At 41.5% G+C, this 20,529-nt stretch overlaps 1 protein-coding gene across 3 annotated transcripts; it reads right to left on the reverse strand.

Moving 5' to 3' along the window:
• Window positions 1–517: 517 nt before the first annotated feature.
• On the reverse strand, window positions 518–19,997 carry LOC122840611 (F-box-like/WD repeat-containing protein TBL1XR1). 3 transcript variants are annotated; one of them, XM_044133132.1, is made up of 16 exons: window positions 19,860–19,997; window positions 17,149–17,205; window positions 15,077–15,180; window positions 14,790–14,935; window positions 14,426–14,660; window positions 12,119–12,251; window positions 10,417–10,558; window positions 9,235–9,298; window positions 9,061–9,158; window positions 6,832–6,892; window positions 6,478–6,599; window positions 5,423–5,497; window positions 5,202–5,329; window positions 4,302–4,467; window positions 4,103–4,204; window positions 518–3,037 (listed from the first exon to the last, which is right to left on the reverse strand). In XM_044133132.1, the coding sequence occupies exons 3-16, from the start codon at window positions 15,132–15,134 to the stop codon at window positions 3,011–3,013; spliced, it is 1,557 nt and encodes a 518-aa protein (XP_043989067.1). In that variant the 5' UTR covers window positions 15,135–15,180; window positions 17,149–17,205; window positions 19,860–19,997; the 3' UTR covers window positions 518–3,010. The 3 variants fall into 3 exon arrangements, with proteins under 3 accessions (XP_043989067.1, XP_043989065.1, XP_043989066.1); XM_044133130.1 differs by lacking the exon at window positions 19,860–19,997 and adding an exon at window positions 19,387–19,592; XM_044133131.1 differs by lacking the exon at window positions 19,860–19,997 and adding an exon at window positions 19,383–19,592.
• Window positions 19,998–20,529: the final 532 nt, after the last annotated feature.

The raw sequence follows: 20,529 nt of genomic DNA on the forward strand, positions 1-20,529 counted from the left end.
AGACCCAGGACACGCTGGAGGGACTATGTCTCTTGGCTGGCCTGAGAACACATTGGGATTCCTCCGGAGGAGCTGGAAGAAGTGGCTGGGGAGAGGGGAGTCTGGGCCTCCCCATCGAAGATGATGGGTGGATGGTTCCTCCTTTGTGTTGAAGCTGTAACTGAGTGGGGCCTCAGTTGTAGCTTGGCCCCAGTGTCAGGTTAGTTGGTGCTGGGAGATCTTTTATTAGAAACCTTAGATGTTTAGTTATTCTCATACTTTTTGTTCAGGTTTCCTCCTTTTCAATCAAAGATCCTTCTGCTTATTATTATTCTTTTTACAAATTAAACAATTAATTGTACACACATAAGAAATAAGTTAATAATAATAGTACAATGCAAGGGGGTTGTTTTCACACACATCATGGGAGAGGAAACGTCTCCCACCAGTTTGATGGAGCTGATGTAAGTGAACCAAAGCAGCAGCTGTGTGTAAAGTCTGTAGTTCTGGTGCAGAGCAAAGCCACAAAACACACAGATATTATCAAAATAAATTTTATTCTAGACCTTAAGATCTGAGTGATATACCAACAGTCTGATCAGGAGGCTGCAGGCTGCAACCGTGACAAAGTACAACGTAGGACTGTGGAAAGACCCCAACCCCCCCAAAAGAAAAAAAAAAACAATTTTCAGAAAATTGGTATTTACATGTTCTGTGTTATATTACACCAACAATTACATCTGTTTTTTGTTTTGTTTTTCTTTTTATTGTTTTGAGTACGTGGCTACAAACGAATCAAAATTACAAAAGTACAAAACCTTCGAGGGCTTTCCGACATAGCAAACATGGGATCGGTGTTAGCACTGTTCCTGCCCACCCAAAACCAAACGGGGGGGGGGGGTAAAATACCATTTCATTGTCACAGGGATCCAGCTCAGACACTGGATCTGGCTTTATCGAAGCAAATAAAGGTACGAGCAATTTTTTGTGGCGGATATGTAACGGGTCGGCTGACGGGTCCTTTTTGACTGATTGTGAGTTGAAGACGACCGGTAAACCTGCTTCTAAAGACAAGTTTCTGATGGATTGAATCTTCCCTCATTTTAGGCTAAAGTGCAAAACAACTTCGAGTGCCGACTGCTTTGGTTGCAGCTGTGGCGGTGCAATGGTGTCTCGTAAGATTCAACGAAGCTGCCTGCGTCTGGATGTTCGCTTCATCAACAGCCGACTTGTCTTCAAAAGCAAAACCTAAACACTGCAAACTAATCGCCGTCTGTCTGTCACCTGTGTGTTGGCGATAATGAGGGGCAACAACTGTCCACTGCGGTGTGGCGCATCGGTCGGGACAACCGGGTACGGCCGTTTTTAGCAGAAGAGAGGACGCCCTTTTAGAAGAAAGCGAGGGAAAGAAGGACTGTTCCAACACCGTCTGGTTTTCATCAGGAGAGAAACAAAGCACAGCTACCGGATGGTTGTGTCAGCCAAATTCATGTGGCTAAGCTGGTTTATCGCTTTGCCTCACACCTGAAGAAGATGTGTGGCCCAGATGAACTTTTAGACGTTTTGAATAGTCAGTTTGCAAGCACCTGAAAAATGATTTCCTAGAAACCGACAAATTGGCCCGACGTCCTTCAAGTTTGCGTCGCCCGGAGAAACCGATTTCATCTACCTCTAACTTTGGGGCTTTTGTTGGTATATTTGCCATTTTTTTTGTTATTTTTTACCAAAAAAAAAAAAATGTATTGATTGACATCTACCAAAATCGGAATGGGCAGGTCAAGCTTTTTAAATATCGGTGATTGGCCAGAAAACAACAATCGCCCCCCCACCCCTTAAATGAAAACAGCTAGGATGGCTGTCAAATACTGTCACTTGCAAAAGCAGTCATAACTCTTGAAGCTTTTCAACATTCTGTTATGGTAAAACCATGTATGTGATTGGGTTTTATGTGATGGGCCAACATAAATTGTAGCTTAATCGCGCAGTGGAAGAAAAATGGGTAGAAAATTTTACAGTGTGTATTTGTATTCAGCCTCATTAACTCTGATAAAAACTGCCTTTAAGATAACCAGATCAGTATTGGCAGGATAACAACCAACTGATTTTAGATCAGGCTCACTTTCCTATCCCCAAAGTTAAAAATGGTAGTGGCAGCATCATGGTGTGGTGATGCATTTATTTATTTTTTTTTTCTGTAGAAACAGAAAGGTGGTCAGAGGACAGATGGAGTTAAACACCTTGGTGAAAAAGACTTGGGACTCGGGTGGAGGTTCAACTACCAGAGTGGTCCAGTCAAAGCCCAGACCTAAATCCATTTTGGAATCTGAGAAAAAACTTAATTATTGGTATTATTTATTCAACTTGGCTAAGCTAACACTAGTTTGCAATGATAACTAGTCCAGTTGTTTTCCAAATTTTTCACTATTTGCTTATTTGTGTAGGACTATCACACAAAGTCCCAACAAAATAGAAGGAAAGCTTATGGTTCCGACTTAAAAACTGAGGAGATGTGAATACTTTTGCAAGGCTCCGCTCACTCTTAAAACCGGCGACAACTTAAAAACGTCTCTTCGGTTAGAAGAATGAGTTGGCATATGTCACCAACAGGAAACGAACAGATCTGTGAATGGAAAGAGACGAGCTTCTCAAAACTTCCCCCTTGCCTCGTTCTCACACGTCACAAGACGAACCCGGCGAGGTCCAAATTTAGCTCTGTGTGGGCCGCCAGATTCTGACGGGTATGATGCGCACGCAGCGACAGAGATCAAAAATCTGGACACTTCTGATTTAGCGGATATGGACATGAGAAGACAGAAAGGATGCCGGAGTTTTATTTGACCGATTGGGGGTCCCAGTGACGTTGGGGAGGCTCTTCCGACGTCTGCACGGCGCAGGCCAGACGAGCTGTGGGACATCCACGAAGAAGCGGAACCTGATGGGACAGACAGCAGTGTGGCGGACAGGCAGGGACAGTCGTTTTGGCTATGTACACATTCGTAGTCGGTCCACAGCTACACCACACACACAAGTGTCATTTCCTCAGCTCTAGCACGCAAACCTGTGAAACAGAAACCGCAAAAGGTTAGACGGGGTGTGTGTTTTTTCCTTTTGTTTCCCTACCATTTCACAAAACATTCAGCATCTGCAGGGTGACAGCTTCTTATCAGCTCGCACTGGGAGACGCTCTGCTCTCCGTCTGCAGACTGGAGAAAACATCTCCACCGCAGAGACGTCGGGTCTCAGAGCGTCGTGTTGGGTGAAACTACGTGAACTGGTTTGGGAAAACGCTGGCAGGCGTGATCTCGACCTGCCTCTACTCAGCAGACCTGTGACATTTGCGAGATTGTTTTTGTAGTTTGCAACTAAAAGAGAGGAAATGTGGATGGAGATCGGATCTGATGCCCAATGCGAGGATACTGAGTATTCAGACCAAGGCTGCAGCTGATGATTATTTTAGCAACTGATTAATCGAACAGAAAAAAAACTTGCACAGTGTGCAGATTTTTCATTAATATAAAAGATATAAATAAATAGTCTTTTAAATTAAAATAAGACTTTTTATTGTCTAAAATTAAATAAGGTTTTTTTTTCTTGCGTTTTGATCATTTCTAACAAAGGATGTCTTTGCAGATAAAGTAATACCTTCTGCTTGGCTTAACATCTATTCAGTGTGGGGCTGATCTGGTCATTTGTTTTGTAATAGCTAATTAATTGGATAAAAAAAGGTTCTTGATTGGTTGTTTCTAGCTAGAGCTGTGAGAGGGCTGAGGAGCGCCATTTTCTCACAGATCGTTTGTCTCACAACAAACTGTCACGACATAGTGAAACTTTCAACAAATACGTAAAAAAAATATTTTTTTAAAATAAAAGTTAAATAGTTAAACTTAAAGCTTTTGCAGTCATTTACCACATTATTAATATCTAGAGTGCATTTGAAAAGAATTTAATCGAATAAAATTGTGCTTTTTTTTTGCTGTAAGATCCCCTGTCCCTCAGGTAGTGGCTCCATCTAGTGGAACTGAAAGGTACTACTATTTAGTACCTATTTAACCCAGGTTTAAGAGCTGTTTCATTTGAGAATGCCCAGAATCCTAATCGCAGTAATACAGAGAGGAAAACTCACTGATCCGTCTGACGCGCTCGCTCCTACTCTGTCCCCTGTGGCGTTCCAGCACACCTCAAAGATCCCACCGGTCCCCCGGTAGCTGTGAACTAAAGCACCCGTCTGCAGACGCACAAAAAGTTCTCTTAGACCAGCGTGTGTTTCTGACATGTTTCATCTTCTATCTGTGAGTAAAGCACAGTTTTTTTTTTTCCCAGACCTGAGTATTCCAGATGTGGACACACTTGTCGAAGGAGCCGCTGGCCAGGTGCTTGCCGTCAGGACTGAAGGCTACGCTGTAGACGGGCTCCTGGTGGCGGATTAGTGTGTGGATGCACACCCCACGCTCCACGTCCCACAGGCGCACAGTCGAGTCGAACGAGGCGCTTTGAGGGAAGGAAAAGCGGATGTAGAGTCACGGATATGAAGGTATGTGCTGCAAAATATATAAATAACTAGAAACCGTAGCGACACCAAATGGTTATGGGTTCACCCGTGGATCGGTCGGCCGGCCCAATTTATTTAATTTTGGGTTATTGCATCACGAGTGTTAATAGCAAGTTTCTAAACTGCTACAATTTGTTCTGTTGGCAGACAACATTAATGTATTTCCATACAGTAGAAAAGTATGTAAGATTTAAAAAAAAATGCTTGTCTGATATTTTAATTGATTATAAATCAAAGTAAAGCAAAATATATGCACCGTTTTGCAATTTTTTTTTAATCCAATTTAACAACTGAACTGTTGATAAATGGCGACCAAACATACATAGTGCACATTTCTTGCCGTATTTGTAGACAGACATTTAAATCATTTTCCAAAAATGAAGAAACTTTTAGTATTGAGTGATGTATTATCCTTATATTTTGAACTGTTGCCGAGAAACACAAAGTTTAGTTTATCCTTTAAAAAAACAGAAAGACAAGCAGAAAATGTTATTAAAGTTATTAATAGAGAACCAACAAATACAATTTTTATTCATTTTAATACATCAGCGTTTCAGCGCTTGGCAGATTTTCCAACAGCAAAAATGATCTGTGGTGTAATAAGAGTCTTGAGGGGGCAGAAAAAAATAAAAAAATAAAAACAAGCAAAAAGTCGCCGTCTCTGAACTCGTACCTGGCCAGCATGAGGTTTGCACTGGGATTGTTGGTCGAAGGGCCCGTGGGGCTCCATTTGATGGTGTAGATTTCTTTACTATGGGCCTGAAGGTCATGGACACACGAATCCTGCTTCATGCTCCAGATCTACAGCAGAAGGATCAGAGGTGATGACCAGAATGAATCTCTGAATTGGACATACGGTACATTAACAAACACGCTGGAATACAGACTGCTGACCTTGAGCGTCATGTCGTCTGAGCAGGAGGCCAGCAAGCTGCCCGTGGGATCCCACTTTATGGCGTTCACTTCGTTCTACATGAGCATGATTTAAATTCAAATAGAGAACATGTCATAAGAATTAAGAGATGCTGAAGAAAAAAACGACACCAGCTATTTTAGAACCAAAGCTTTCTTTGTCCACTGCAATGCTGCTTTTATTACAGCTTAGCCCACTTCCTGTTACTGGACAGACTCTACTTAAAGGTTCTTGGTTCTTCATGTCTGGTAGGAGTCTAAGTTCAGCCTTTGTGTTTAATCACAGCTACATCATGACTTAAAGCTGCAGTATTTAACTTTTATATATATATAAAAAGGAAGGATATGTTTTCCATAGTTATTGAAACTGTTGCTTTATGTGGTGACAGTTTGGTATGATAATGGAGCTCCTCTGCCTTCTCACAAGTCTAACTAGAAACAACCAATCAGAGCCAAGAGGCGGGACTTAGTGCTGTCAATCACAATCTTGTGTGGCTCTTCCTTTCTGCTAAGCTGCAGCTGGCGCAGCTTGCCATAAATGCTAAGGCTAGTTAGCATAGCAACCAATGACGACGGATAAACACTTTTCCTGTAACGGTAACTTGTTTCCCCACCATCGGCTCATTTTTAGCAGCGAGTACATGAGGATGATTGACAGCCCTAAGGCCCTCCTCCTGCCTCTGATTGGTTGTTTTTGACCAAGAGCGGTGCATTTCTTCAGACGGCAACAGCTAGCTGAAAGAGGATGTGGAAGGAGATTGATATTTTCACAGATCATCTGCCTCATATTACACAGACGCAACATGGCAACAGTTTTAACAAATATGTAGTAAACATATTTGGCATAAAAGTGACATACTGAAGCTTTAACAATGTGAGCGACTAGTTTTTCCCATACTCTTATCTCTATCTGACGTCAGCGTTAGTTTGACGTTCTGAGACTTTTCGGTTTGAAATCTGAGGGTGAACATGCTCGAGCAGACGCCGCGTTCCCACCGTGCGCGCGGCGTGAGTGAGGATGGTGACGGCTGTCGTACCGAGTGTCCCTGGAAAGTCTTGACGGGTCTGTCCTGACCCAGCTTGCACACATGGATGCACATGTCTGTGCTGCAGGAGGCGAACGTGTTGTTGTTCTGCCAGTCCACATCCAGAGCCGGTGCTGTCGGCGCATGAACACATGGAAGTCATGAGCTGGATATAAAATGTTTTTATTCTAACCTGTTGCGGTCAGATCTAAGTGACCTGTGAGAAGATTATCTTCGCAGCGACATCAGACTGTAAAAACACCTGATTTTACAGGGGGAACCTCAACTTCTAACACGCAGAATTTAGCCAGACGTTACGCAGGGAAACAGTGGAGTGAAAAAAAGCGGCTGGCTGTTGTCACTCACCTGAGTGGAAAGGAAACTGCTGCTTTGCTTCCCCTGTGTGCGCGTCCCAGATAATTGTTGTCTGTGTGGACAAAGAGGCAGAGAGAGAGAGTTCCACTACCTTACTTCCCAATGTGAAACGTGAAACAAAAGACTTTCTGACCATTAAATTTGTGTTTTCTGATTGATTCTGAGACAACAGAAAAAACTTCAGAGTGACATAAAAAATCATCCAGAATTTCACCAACAATCTTGTTGGATACGTTGAAAGCGGTGCCAAGAGGGGAAGTGATTTTTTTTGGGGCATCGTACATGAATAAGTGCAGAGGGACAAAACCGACAGACAAAAAAAAGATAAAAAATTAAGAAAATACAAGGTGAAATAAGATGATATATGGAAATAGGGTTGGGTTTAAAAATTTTTTTTTGAATGCCTTGATATTGATTTATAAAACCCTTAAATTGACCTTTTAATACGTCTTCAGACTTGAGTCTTTCCAGATGTAAACAACAGCATGCAACGTGTCAACAAATCTGTGCAAGCAACAAATGGAAAATGTGACGTACAAGATTAGGAATCCTAAAGTCCAAGAGACACTGGTGAGCCCAAAAAGCTAATTATTAATAAGTAATAATCGGCTATTAACTCCACATTTCGAATCAACATTTTATTTTATGTAGCATGAGCTGACATTTTGTGCAACCGGCATTTCCCTCTTTTGTTGCACTGGAAGACTGCTGGAGGTCGGAGGTCATTAAGAAGCGACTAGGATCAGGAAACGGGATGTGGTTTTTTTTAAGTAACAGCTTATTTGTTACTTATTGTTACATAATCCTGCGTAACAGGAGTATATTCTTTAACATTAATTCTATACTTAACAATTAATATATGTAATCAATAACATCACAACTAATGATCTGCTATCTGGATTTAATAGTAAAATAAAACAATTGCAGAACAGATCATGAGATCACGTTAGGCATTTTTGTTTTAATTTGCATGCAATTACAATGAAACTGTTTTATTTCTGTTCATAAGAGTCTCTTACCAACACTGCCTAATACAGAGTTAACATGCTGTTACGCTTTAGTACACTAGATGGCAGTGTTTACTCATCAACTGATGCGTTTCTGACTCTTCAGAAACATTTAGAGCAGGGGTGTCAAAGTCAAATGGACGGAGGGCCAAATAAAAAATTTAGGTACAAGCCGAGGGCCGGACTGATCGAATGTTCATTGAAATTTTTTTAAATGACGCATATAGTCTAGTGAACCTAATTGAACCTACTGAAAACCTAACAAATATATTCCAATATGATCAGATAAATAAAGCAATATTCTCTTATGGCTCTGTCAGTAATCTTTAATTTTCAACAGACACAACTGAAATATTTTTAAAATATAATTGGATTGAAATACAATAAAATAAAGTGCAAAAATCTATTAATCAAAAACAACACTTTCATCAAGGAGAAGTAACATGTAGTGAAAACAAATATTAAACTCAGTGTCCACCTTCCTTTTGCCATTTTTGATGGGTATCTGAAAGTTAATTTTACAGTTATGCTGACGACTGCTGTGCTAATAACCCTTCTAGACCGGACGTGTCGCCAGCGACACATCTAAATTTGCAGTACCGTAATTCCGCCACACGTAGCGCTAAGTGGAAAAATTCCAACGGTTTCTGAAAGGGGAGACGTTGCACTTTCCAGCAAGTATCGGGTTAATACGGTAACTTCGCAGCTGCAGCTGCAGAAAGTGTAATTAATCCGGGGGGCACTCGTTTAATAGACGGTATATTTCGGCAATAACTTGGTGGATATTGAAAGTCTCATCTCACAGAACATTTAAAGAACTACTTACTGTTCAAATAAGGAAGATATTTTTTTTCAGACGGGGTGCCGGCTTGCTGCGGTCTGCGGGCCGGTTCTAATAATAAATCAAGATCATCCCAGGGGCCGTAAAAAATCTTCTCGCGGGCCGGATGTGGCCCGCGGGCCTTGACTCTGACATATGTGATTTAGAGCGACAAGCAGCTGATGTCTGATCCCATCCTCAACTCGTCAGAAATCTGCACAGAATGCTTTCCCTGTCTTTATATTTGTTATTCCTAATCGCACGTTTGTAAAAGGAAGAGCAGCTATCTTCACTTTAAGACAGCTTTTCTGCTTCAGCTTTAGAAAATGTATAGCTTCAAATCCAAAAATACGGCAAGCGGCCAAACTCCAGCTGAAAATCAATGAGCCTTACCTTATCTACTCCGGCGCTGAGGATGAAGTTGCCTTTTTTGTTCCACTTGAGTGCAAATATGGGCCCTTTGTGCTGACCCAAAGTACTGGCCAGGTTTCCTGAAGAGCACAACAATCAGACGACTCCACGAAGGAGATAAACGAGGTGTTTTGTAAAGCTGTGTGTGTGTGTTACCATCTTTCGTCCATATCCGGGCGAAGCCGTCGTATGAGCCGGTGGCCAGTAACGTGCCCTCACTCTGGAAGAGAGGCGGGATTCTTGTTAGCTAAACGGGTTTCATCTTCATAATTAATGAGTTTATTGTTTTTTTTTTCGTGTGAGACTTTAAGAGGAAAACGTCAGCTTTGATTTTATGCTGTGAACGACCCTGGCAGTGGGATAATCAGTACATGTTTTGTTGGAAGAGTGACATCACGTCAGGCAACAGGGAATCACAGATTCCAGTTTTGTGGCTGATCCCGACCTGCCGATAACTATAGGGAATGTCAGCAACCTTTGTAGGTTAGATTGACAAATAATAAGCTATTACACGACGCTTTGTAAAAGTATTCACATCCCTTGACCAATGGAACTTTATTTTTCTGTTTTTATTGGGGGTTTTTTTAACGATGGACTCAAACCAGTCCATAAAAATGAAGCCTTGTAGTAAAAACTGTCTTGAATGTGACCTGAATTTTATTTCTGCCTTTTGCTGCAAACAGTCAAATTTCTGCCATTTGTTTGACGCAAATCAGCTCAAGCTTTTTTCATAATACCAATGTAGGTCTGGACTTTGACTAGGCCATTCTTACACCCGACTATGCTCTGATCTGAACCAGTCAGTTTTGCTGAAGGCTGTTGTTCTGCTGGAAGGAGAGCCTCCGCATTTCCTCCCAGGATAGCTCCGCCCATTTTCCCATCAGGTACGAGCAGCTTCTCTGTGCCCGCAGCATGATGCTGCCACCACCGTATTTCACAGTTTGGGATACAAAACACTTGCATTTCATCAATAAAAAAGGATAAATACAGAAATGAAAAATAAATTAAAATGATGAAAAGCAGATTAAAGAATAATAAACGACAAAATATCAAAAGACAAAATGTTTATTTGTTTCAAAATAAAAAGAAAATCTGAATTTATTTTTTTAAAAATGTAAATAAATGTTTAAATAAATGAATAAAAACAAATAATAATAATAATAATAAAACCAAAAATATTTATGTTATGCTATTTAAAATTGAGAAGAAGAAAACAGTACTTTTCTCGTGGGGAAAAATAAGACTAGACGTTGTGACTAGACGGAAGGGCTTCGGCAGTAAGAAGTGCTTCGACGTCCAGATCGAGAAACGTTTCTGGGTTAGACTCCACACACTCACATTCCAGTCCAGCGAGGTGACGTCCTTGTTGCTGGGGACGTCCTGGCCACCCTCCCGTATGCAGTGCCTCAGAACCAGCTGGGTGGACCCCCCCGTGCTGTTCTCACTCAGGTTCCAGATCCGCGCCGTCGAGTCTCCTGACCTGGATCAGAAAAAAGGAAAGACACCATTTACAAAGCAAAAAGAAGAAAAGAGAAAGTCATTTATCTGGTCAATCGAGGCGTTTTTGGGTTTTTTTCCCCCCTGCGCATTTAGCCTTCTATGTGAATTGTCACTGTTTATTCGCCGTATGTACACTTTTACAGGGCGTCCTTATTTAATAGTGTCTGTTTTTAATCCTGTTTTAATCTCCGTGGAGCCGCGATAACGAGCCCAGGGATGTAAAGGCGGAGCGGCAGAAAAGAGCACAGCTGATTCAAACGGTGGGCGTTATGACTCAGAACAACACAATGGGTGACTCTGACTTCTTCATTAAACAGCAGTAAAAGGGAAACAGTGTTTTCCTGTGTGATGACGAAAAAAGAAAACGCGCAGAAAGCAGAAAAACATACAGACGGATCAGAGCCGCTGCAACGACGCGGTGGGATTTCTGCTGCCAGATCTTTCCCCGGAATGTCAACCTCGCGCGTTAACGTGTTGCTATGGTAGCAAAATAAAACCACATCAGATCAGGATCGGATTCATTAGCAGCAGTGTGCTGACATGTAGAAAAAGGATTAATTGTCAAAGTATTTCTGCGTGTTTCAATGTAGAAAAACGAAGATTAGTGTTTGACCGATAATCTGGGCTAATATTTGCAAGGTTTTTTTCTTACATCGACAAGTGTACGCTTTCAACTACTTTTAATGTATTTTTAGCTTCTAATTTAGTTCTTCACACCCTTTGAAAGTCTGTCTTTGTCTCAGCATGAGTGGGAAGAAACAACGGTAAATGTTCTAACTACTGTTAAAATGTTTTCCTTGTTTTGTTAATGTCTCTTTTTTTTTTTTGCTTAAATTGAGACTTTTGTAACATTTGTTACCATTGTTTCATTTTTATCATATAAATGGAGGAAGAAAAGGCTAGAAATGCACTTATCCGATATGATGTTTATCAGTTCCAATATTGACAAAAATTCAAGATTGGGATTCTGTGACATACGGGCAGATCTACTCAGTCTAATTCTATGGTCTGTGTAATGAACAACGTCATGCTTTATTTATTCTATATTACACTTTATGAACTATTCTTAATTGAACTAACTGAACAAATGAAAGTTGCTTGCACGTGTTTGACCAAGCTTGTGAATTTATTGGTGCATTTAAGTATCTTTACTGGTGGAAAGTTATCTAATTAATTTATAATTCAGTATATTTGCGTCTGTGTTTTTCTAAAAAAAAAAAAAAAAATAAACATTTTAAGTCCATCCGGCTGTTTTTCTGAATCGGATCGGTATCGGCCGATACAGGAAGTGAAAAAAGTGGATCGATGCTTCCCTAGAAAAAGCAACATCGGTTTCAAGAATCGGCTCAAAACAATCGGCAGCACATAATGGGGATTGCTGAGACTGACGTCCAAATAATTGCCATTGGTTGAAAAAAAACAAACCCCACATGCATCGGTTGATTTCTACAGAAGATGGATTATGTTTTTCTGAGAAAATTGATTAAAAACGCCACGACCGCTCTGAAACACGTTCCACACACAGAAAGGCGGCGCTGACCCAGAGGCGAGGAGGTCGTTCACCGGGTTCCAGGCACAGATAAAAACCTCCGACTCGTGGCCTCGCAGGACCATGGCTTTGCTCTGGGGGATCTCCACATCCCGGTCCACCTCCATCATTTCTGAGTGGTTATCTACAGCAGAGGGAAGGGAGTACAGTCAAACCGAGGATTAACCGGCCATGACACAAATAATCAGTCAGACCTGCACACGTTCCAGACTTTGAGGCCAAACTCTAGTGTTTCAGCATTGAGCTACCGATACTGGTTTTAGATTATTTCAATTTTAAAAAACAAAACAAAGATAAAATATCAAATCAAAGGATGCAGCAGTGAGAAGCGGTGCTCTTCCTGTTGTTCACCTCAGTAACTTGTTTCCATGAAGCGAGTGGCTCCACTGGGATTTAGATCAGAGGAACATGCAGGATGTCCATTTTGAGAGTGAGCATCACAAAGTGCTTTAATATGACTCCAGGATCTGCCAGAGTTGTCATGGTAACAACTTTTGCTTAGCACTTGTGAAATCTATGACTTGATATTTTGTCTCACGGGGGGGAAAAAAAACTACATATGCAAGTATACAACTTTATGAATTTAAAGGAGCAGCCTGTATTTATGAAACACAGCACCATTATATAACACAATCAAGTAACTGTCAGCTTGAGTTGATATGGAAATGCTGTACATATCAAACATAATGTAAAAGAAATTGGATTTTACAATTTAATGCCTTGCAATTGTGCCTTTGTCTCTTTAAGAAGCTCTTGTTCCTTCTTGAAACTCCGCCTTCAGGAAGTCATCAAGACATTTTTATCAGCGCTGCACTGAGAAGCAAATCCTATAATGACTCAGCAGATAGGGAGTTGGGGGGAACAACACATGGTGCAGTTCCACCAGCAGCTAATTGCTGCTGGCTAGTCTGAAGGAGCTGAGTGAAGGAGCCTCTGTGACGCAGAAGCTTGGAAGCTGCAGCTCAGAGGAAGAGCTACACCTCGAAGGCGGGGCTAGGGCCAATCAGGCGTTTTGTACAGCTGAATGGTTGCCATGGAGATTAAAATATTTATCAAGCATACATGAAAGAATCAAAGCAACACTCCAAATGAGTTTTTGAGTTTTACATGACAACATCATGTAAAACTCAGAAAAAGTAGTTTTTACATAATACTGCTCTTTTAAGACATTTTAAGGTCTTAAAGACATTTGTGCCCATCCAATCACTGAACAGATGCTTAGAACAGATATGTGTGGATGTGCCAAAACTTCCTCCAGCTGAACAAAAACAAAACTGAAGTTATTATTTTTGGACCTAAAGAGGAACGATCTAGAGTCAGGGCACAGCTTCAGTTATTACAACTAAAAACCAGCGATCAGGCCAGAAACCTGGGAGTAGTGATGGACTCTGACCTGAACATTCAGAGCCACATAAAGACAGTTACAAAGACGGCCTTCTATCACCTGAAGAACATTTCCAGGATTAAAGGACTAATGTCTCAGCCAGATCTAGAGAAACTCATCCATGCGTTTATCTTCAGTCGTATTGATTATTGTAACGCCGTCTTCACAGGTCTGTCCAACAAATCAATCAAACAGCTGCAGCTGATCCAGAATGCTGCTGCTGGTGTTCTCACTAAAACCAGGAAGATAGAGCACATAACACCAGTTTTAAAGTCTCTCCACTGGCTCCCTGTAGCTCAAAGAATAGACTTTAAAATACTGTTGTTAGTTTATAAATCACTGAATGGTTTAGCACCACAATACATTAAAGATTTGCTGCTGTTGTATCAACCTTCCAGACCTCTCAGGTCTTCTGGTTCTGGTCTGCTCTGCATCCCCAGAACCAGAACCAAACCAGGAGAAGCAGCATTTAGCATCTATGCACCACAAATCTGGAACAAACTTCCAGAAAACTGTAAAACAGCTGAAACACTGACTTCCTTTAAATCTCAACTAAAAACCCACTTGTTTAGAGTTGTATTTGAAACGTAATCAATTGCAAATTTATTGATGGAATCTGACTTGATATTGTTTTTATTGTTGATTCTATGTTGCATTGTGTTTTTGTGTTTGATTTGATGTAAAGCACTTTGAAATGCCTTGCTGCTGAAATGTGCTATACAAATAAAGTTTGATTTGATTTGATTTGATAAGGTCTTAATTTTAGATACATGAATTCAAAATCTTATAAGGATGCACAGACACCCTGAGTGGGAGAAAGCTTCCTCATTTCTCAGTGCACGTTTATCTTGACTCATCCTAAATTCCCTACAAATCACACAAGGAGCAGCATGGTGTGCGTGGAGTTAGCTTACTGGCTAAGGCATGTGATCCGTTTTCCTCTCCGTTAGCAGGGCCCCCGTCGCCATTCTTGGAGCCTCCCTGTGGCCCTGTGCTGCTGCCGCTGCCACTGCTGCTGCCGCTGCCTGCCGCCGCCTGCTGAGCCAGTTTGTCTCGGTAGGCCTGCTGCCGGGTCTGGACCACATCCGGCATGACGGCGTCGATCAGAGACAGTGACTCGATGGGCCGTCCGTCAAACAGGGTCCCGTCCTAGAGAGAGGCAACAAACTTCACACTCACACCGCAGAGCAGCGCGTCACTGTCCGTAGGAGGACGGACGTTGGGAAAAGAAGCGAAACTACGAAGGAGGTTTTTCTCCTAATTAAAAGGAAGCGGAACCTCGTTGATGCTGACTTCGGCCTCCACATACTGCAGGCCCTTCTGGATGATGGAGATGAGGGCAGCAGGGGGCACCAGGGCTCCATTGATGTTCGACTGGCTGATGTGGCTCTCTATGCCAAAGGTGAATGCTGAGTGGGAGAACCCTGGAGCATGGTGGGAAAAAAACGGGAAGTAGGACGGAAGCTCATTAGCGTAGTGTCCGAAAGGTTAGCTGCAGCAGCGGCTGTGAAATAATTTTAAATCGACACTACAAGGTTTTCTGATGGCACAGAAAGCACCTGTACCTGACTCTTGTAGGTATCTGTAAACCAGGAAGTTGACCTCATCACTGCTGATGCTCATTTTTAGTCCTGCTGATTAAACCATCAGGTCAGCACAGGTCAGTAGCCTGTAAAACACGAACAGAAGTGGATGAAACAAACTGTAAAACTCTAGAAAAATCCCAACCCGGAACTGTAAATCTGAACGAGATTTTCTGTTTCCACCCTTCTTTCACTAAAGGCACATGCCTCGTCGCTGAAGCCAGGCCCACCGGTTTCCACTCATTAACCTACATCTGGAAGTGATTCCTGCTCGGCTGGTGTTTGTGCTCTATTCCTGTTCTGGCAGAACCTACGCTGTTTAAATGGAAATGTCGGAATAAACAAGGAGAGTGGAAAAAGGACAGAATGTCCACTGTTTGCATTCTGCCAGCCCGCTGAGTGAGTCAACGCGTCTTCTGCTGCGTCCCTACAGACTGACCTCCAACGCCAGCTAAACCTGGAGGCCTGGAATGGAGGAAAAGGCCTCCAGGAAGCCGTGAAGCAGGCGGTCAGAGAGTCCAGCTGGCTACTGGGCCTCAACAATACGACTCAGCAGATTTCAGGTTATTCTACACAAGCTCTGGCAGAGATGGAACTCAGTGTTTGATCCTACATGGATTCACGCCAGTCCAGTTCAGTCCGCTTTAATCCAACTCCAGCTGGTCTCCCTATAAAGTCCGGTTCAGTTTGGGGAGGTGTGAATTCGTAATCGAACTCTTGATTTAAAAAAGCGAACTGTGGTCCGACTAAACACCTCGACCTCAGTTCGGTTGAAGGGAACTCTGGTGTGGTTTGAAATCATATGTGAACACCAAGCAGACCGGAAACCGCTTCAGAAGCAGGAAGTGGACTGTAAGGCAAGGCTTTCTGGGTAAACATAATCAAAGCAAATACGTCTAGCGTTGGAGGGAGAAATAGGTTGTGTTTTTTTGTTGTGTTTTTTTTTTTTAACCAAAGGCAAAAGAGAAATCCTCCAAACACTAGAATCTGACGCTACTCCATATTTGCTTGCATTTCGTGAAGAAGGATGTTGTGCTCCGTGTCTTCTTCAAAGGTTTTCATGTCGTTTCCTTCAGTGGTTCTTGATGCAGCGCCACCACAGGTGTGGAGGGGAACAGTTTTTCAATCAGTTTATGGTGTGAAAAAGAACCGCAGCACCCGAAAATGTAACAAATGCTGCAATTTTGTCCCCAATGAAGCAGAGTTTCCTGGACTATCGGGTCTGAAAATAGAAATAAGATATTGGCTTCTTAGGGCATTTTCACACCTGATAGTTCGGTAGACTCGGTTCCATTGGAGACCAAACTGGCAACATCTGGTTTATTTTCAGCTACTGTAATTCACTTTCACACCTCACTCAGTCAAATGAATAAAACACTTAGAAAAATTGTTCATCCCATCACCTGTAGGGGCGCTCCACCAAAAACCACTGAAGAAGAATTGAACGCAACTTCCTTCTTCACAAAATGAAAACAAAAATGCAGTAGCGTCAGATTTTAGTGGTCGTAGAATTCTTCTTTTGTTTTTGGTAAAAAAAAAAAAAAAAAAAAAAAACACAAGCAACTTCTCCTGCTGGCAGTAGACTCTCATTTACCCAGAATGCCCTGCATCATAGTCCGCTTCCTGCTTTTGGAGAGGTCTCCAGTCCGCTTGGGATTCACATATGAATTTGAGCCGTACCGGAGTTCACCTCAACCAAACCGAGACCTGTGTTTATATGCAAACCGGACTTTTTGTTTTTGGTCCCCATCAGAGTTTCATTTCACATTCACGCCTCTAGAACTTGATTAAAGGAAACCAACAAAGTGAACGAAATAATGAAACCTCCAATCAACAGACAGACAACCAACCAATTTAAATTCAGAGTCATCAAATACGGAGCCAGAATTATGCTGACTGATGGCTAAAGTGTGCAGTCAATTCCCTGAGTTTCAAAGCCTGGAATTTTGGGATTCAGAAAACAAATGACACAAAAAGGCCCGACTGCATGTACAGAATCAATTTAGCGTTGCTTTTCTCAACTCCTAACAGGAATGCGGTCATCAATACAGTACCCATGTGATCATCAAGACGTCTTCAGTTGCACATGACGGCCGCCTCGTCTCTGGCCCCTGAAACAGAGAACAAAAACAGACCCTGAATGTTCACCGTCGACTTCACGAACCTTCAAATACTCTGTACTTGCACTCTGCAGTGTCGATTTGCTTCTTTCAAACTGGTGTTTTTCAGAAAATTGAGGCAGCGAGACAACTTCTCAAGATAGTAGAGCGACAGTACATTAGTAGAGCGCAGCTATATGAAAAGTTATATTTGCGAAATATTCCCCGAAAACGTGGTTTGTCTGTTTTATGGTGACCTCGTGTCCAGAGGGCCAGAAAGCTGGGAACAAACCGAAACAGAAAAGAAAACAAAAGTTTCTTCTTACTTTTAACTGAGTTCTATAGTAACAAGGATGATCTGCACAGATTTTATTAGTTTTACTCAAAGACATTAGGCTGCTGTCCTTCATTGTGAGGAAAATGAAGAACAGTGTAAAAACTGTTTTTGTATACTAGATTGTTGTATTTACATTTGCATAATATTACACCATTCCCTTCAAATGTTCAAATAGCCATTACCTTGCACACGCAGAGACATTCTGTACAATTGAAAAGTTCATTTATTTCAGTAACTCCTTCACTAAGTGAAGTTTATATACATTACTTAAAACACAAATTGATGTTTTCAAGCCTTCATTTCTGCTAAATATGAAGATTTTCCAAATCACAGTCATAAAAGTGTGACATTTTAGACCAGAAAATCATGTCAGATGAATTAAAAACATTTCTAACACAGAAATTGGGGTTCATTAGAAAAGTATGTTTAAAACCAGCTGTAAGGTTATTTTCAGAAAGGTACTTTAATTCTGAGAAATGGGCATCATCGAATTGAATACGTTCTGCACCTGAAAATTAACCAAAGAACGAAAAAACTAAGACGTCTTCTGTAACTAATGAAAACGAAACAATATTTAACTAATAAAAACCAGCAAACCCGCTCTAAAAACGAATTAAAACAGACATAATTAGACTAAAAGTCACCACAAAAAATAAAACCAAACTGTAACGAAAAACCCTGGGCTGAAGGTGTTCAGGAAGTCCAGATTGCCTTGATAATCACATTCAGCTTTTGTTAGTGATGAAGATGACGATGGATGGTTTGCGGGACCAACCAGTCACGGGACTGACATCAATCACCAACAAGAGAAAGACGCCGAGGTGTAAACTGTAAATCTGAAGCATTTGATTGGCCTCCGGAGCTCGTTTGCCTCCAGTGTCTTCAAAATCTTTAGAACAGGGAAACACCCGGCACAGATTTAGTTCACATGGTGATATCAATACCAGAGCAGACTTCCTGTTGTCCGCCTCGTCTCTGAAACCTCACAGCTGTGCGGCTGCGGAGCGTGTCGGTGACCGCGAAGGGAAACTGTCCAGTCAGCAGATTTCTACATCCTAATCTAACCCTACTTTACGCTTCTGTATCAAAAATACACTTTTTTTCACTTTTTGTTTGTTTGGCATAATATTCAAATTTTTAAAGAAATTATATTTGGGTTTCTCATTAGCTTTAAATTATAATTATCAAAATTAACATGTAGGAGTTTAGCTTGAAAAAAAAGGATTAGAAGATTTGAATATGGTAATATTTCCATTCATAAAGACGCACCTGTGCTTGTGCAAATGCTCATACTTGTTTAAAACGGATAGCAAAAGGAGCTAAACTAACTTTAGAGTGGACATCAGGCGGACCAGCCCAGTTCGTGGTGATAGGGGAGTATCACGGCCATTCTATAAATAAAAAGACAAACAACGTGGAATATCTGGAGCTGCCTGCTGTTCAAATGAACTACTGCAACTCAGTTGTTTCGGAAATTAAAGTTATCACAGCGGTAGTGTAAAGCCGTGTAACCTTAGCTCACTGGCTACCATGCGTGTGTAATCAGTTCTGCATGGCGCTGGTTGTACCCGTCAACACACATGCCAGTCAGTCAAGGCGGGGTACGGCTTACTTATTTTGATGCAGGCATTTGCGTCCCGTGCCTATTATAATAACTTCGCATTTGTGCTTGTTATCTTTATTGCGTTATTACTACTAATTACCATTAGTTGAATCCCTCTCTAACATAAATTCCTCCCTTGAACCAAAAGGTCGTTAGGCTGCTACCCCCGTGGACTTGCCAACAAGCTAGCTAGCTAACTGGATAAACCAAGCATGCTATGCTAATGACAGTGTAGCTACAATGTCATACCTACTTGGATTAAAACTTCCAACAGACGGTATCTTCCATTCACTTTGACGCTAAAGTCAGACCATGATGTCGCTTTAATCCATTGTAGGGTTGCTCCCTTTAACGCATAGATGAACTATGGTGAGGTTATAATATTAAAGCTAAAACCCGGCGGTAAGAGCCCAGCAACGGCTTCAGACACACAGCGGAGTGACCTGTCATGCTAAAATGGGCTCCTTGTAACTACTGTTATTTCAGAACGTTAGACAGACACTAAAGCCTATTTGAAAGATCATTAACCCGTGGTGGCAGCAGGGACACAGTATATGTTTACAGTTACGGTTAGTGTGGAGGATAACGTTAAGTGACTTGATTTAAGGCGGACATAACTATTTATTGGTATCTCTAGCCTAGTTTTAAAAGGCCACCATGCACCTGCGTGTGTTTAGCACAAGCTGAAAGCGTTAATTAAACATTAATTCATGGTACATTACTCACGTTCAAAGAAGGGAAAAAAACAACGAAGCAGCGATTCTTTAAAACGAGCGAAGACAGAAGAAAATGAGGAGAACTAAAAGCCTAGCGTTCAGAAGTTTATCATGAATCAGTCATAACAGAACCTTGTTGCCCATCCCCCACTACACCTCATTTTCTCTTGGCAAGTCACCACTAGCTGTGGATTAATGACACCCCAGCCCCCCATCCTTTGCTCAGTCATTCAGACTAGGAAAGTCAACAACAAGCTTACATCATCATTGCAATTTGGATTTTACACAGATTTTTTTTTTCTGGCAGCTCTCAGTGCTCATATCCGCTTCCCTAGCGTTGTATCTCATGGTGAAAGATATTTTCTCACATTCCTGTCTTTATAGGCTTAACGATCAAGCTGGATTTTTCTTTCTCCCACTGACAAGTATCTAACTTGCTATACTTTTTTTTTCTTCTTGGAAAAAATAATATCCTTAAATTCAGTGGTGGACTAATGTGAAAGCACTATTCATACTTGCTTTCACCAACCAATGCTAAAACGCTACACAACACACTATTTAGTGGAAGCTAATACTAAAGCGCTAACGTCAATCAAGTTTATAACCACTAAGTGTCTAATAATGTTCATCAAAATTATATATCAACTTCAACAGGGTCAAATGCCGTGTCAAACTGCTAT

Source organism: Gambusia affinis, linkage group LG12, assembly GCF_019740435.1.
Source record: "Gambusia affinis linkage group LG12, SWU_Gaff_1.0, whole genome shotgun sequence".
Classification (NCBI taxonomy): Eukaryota; Metazoa; Chordata; class Actinopteri; order Cyprinodontiformes; family Poeciliidae; genus Gambusia; species Gambusia affinis.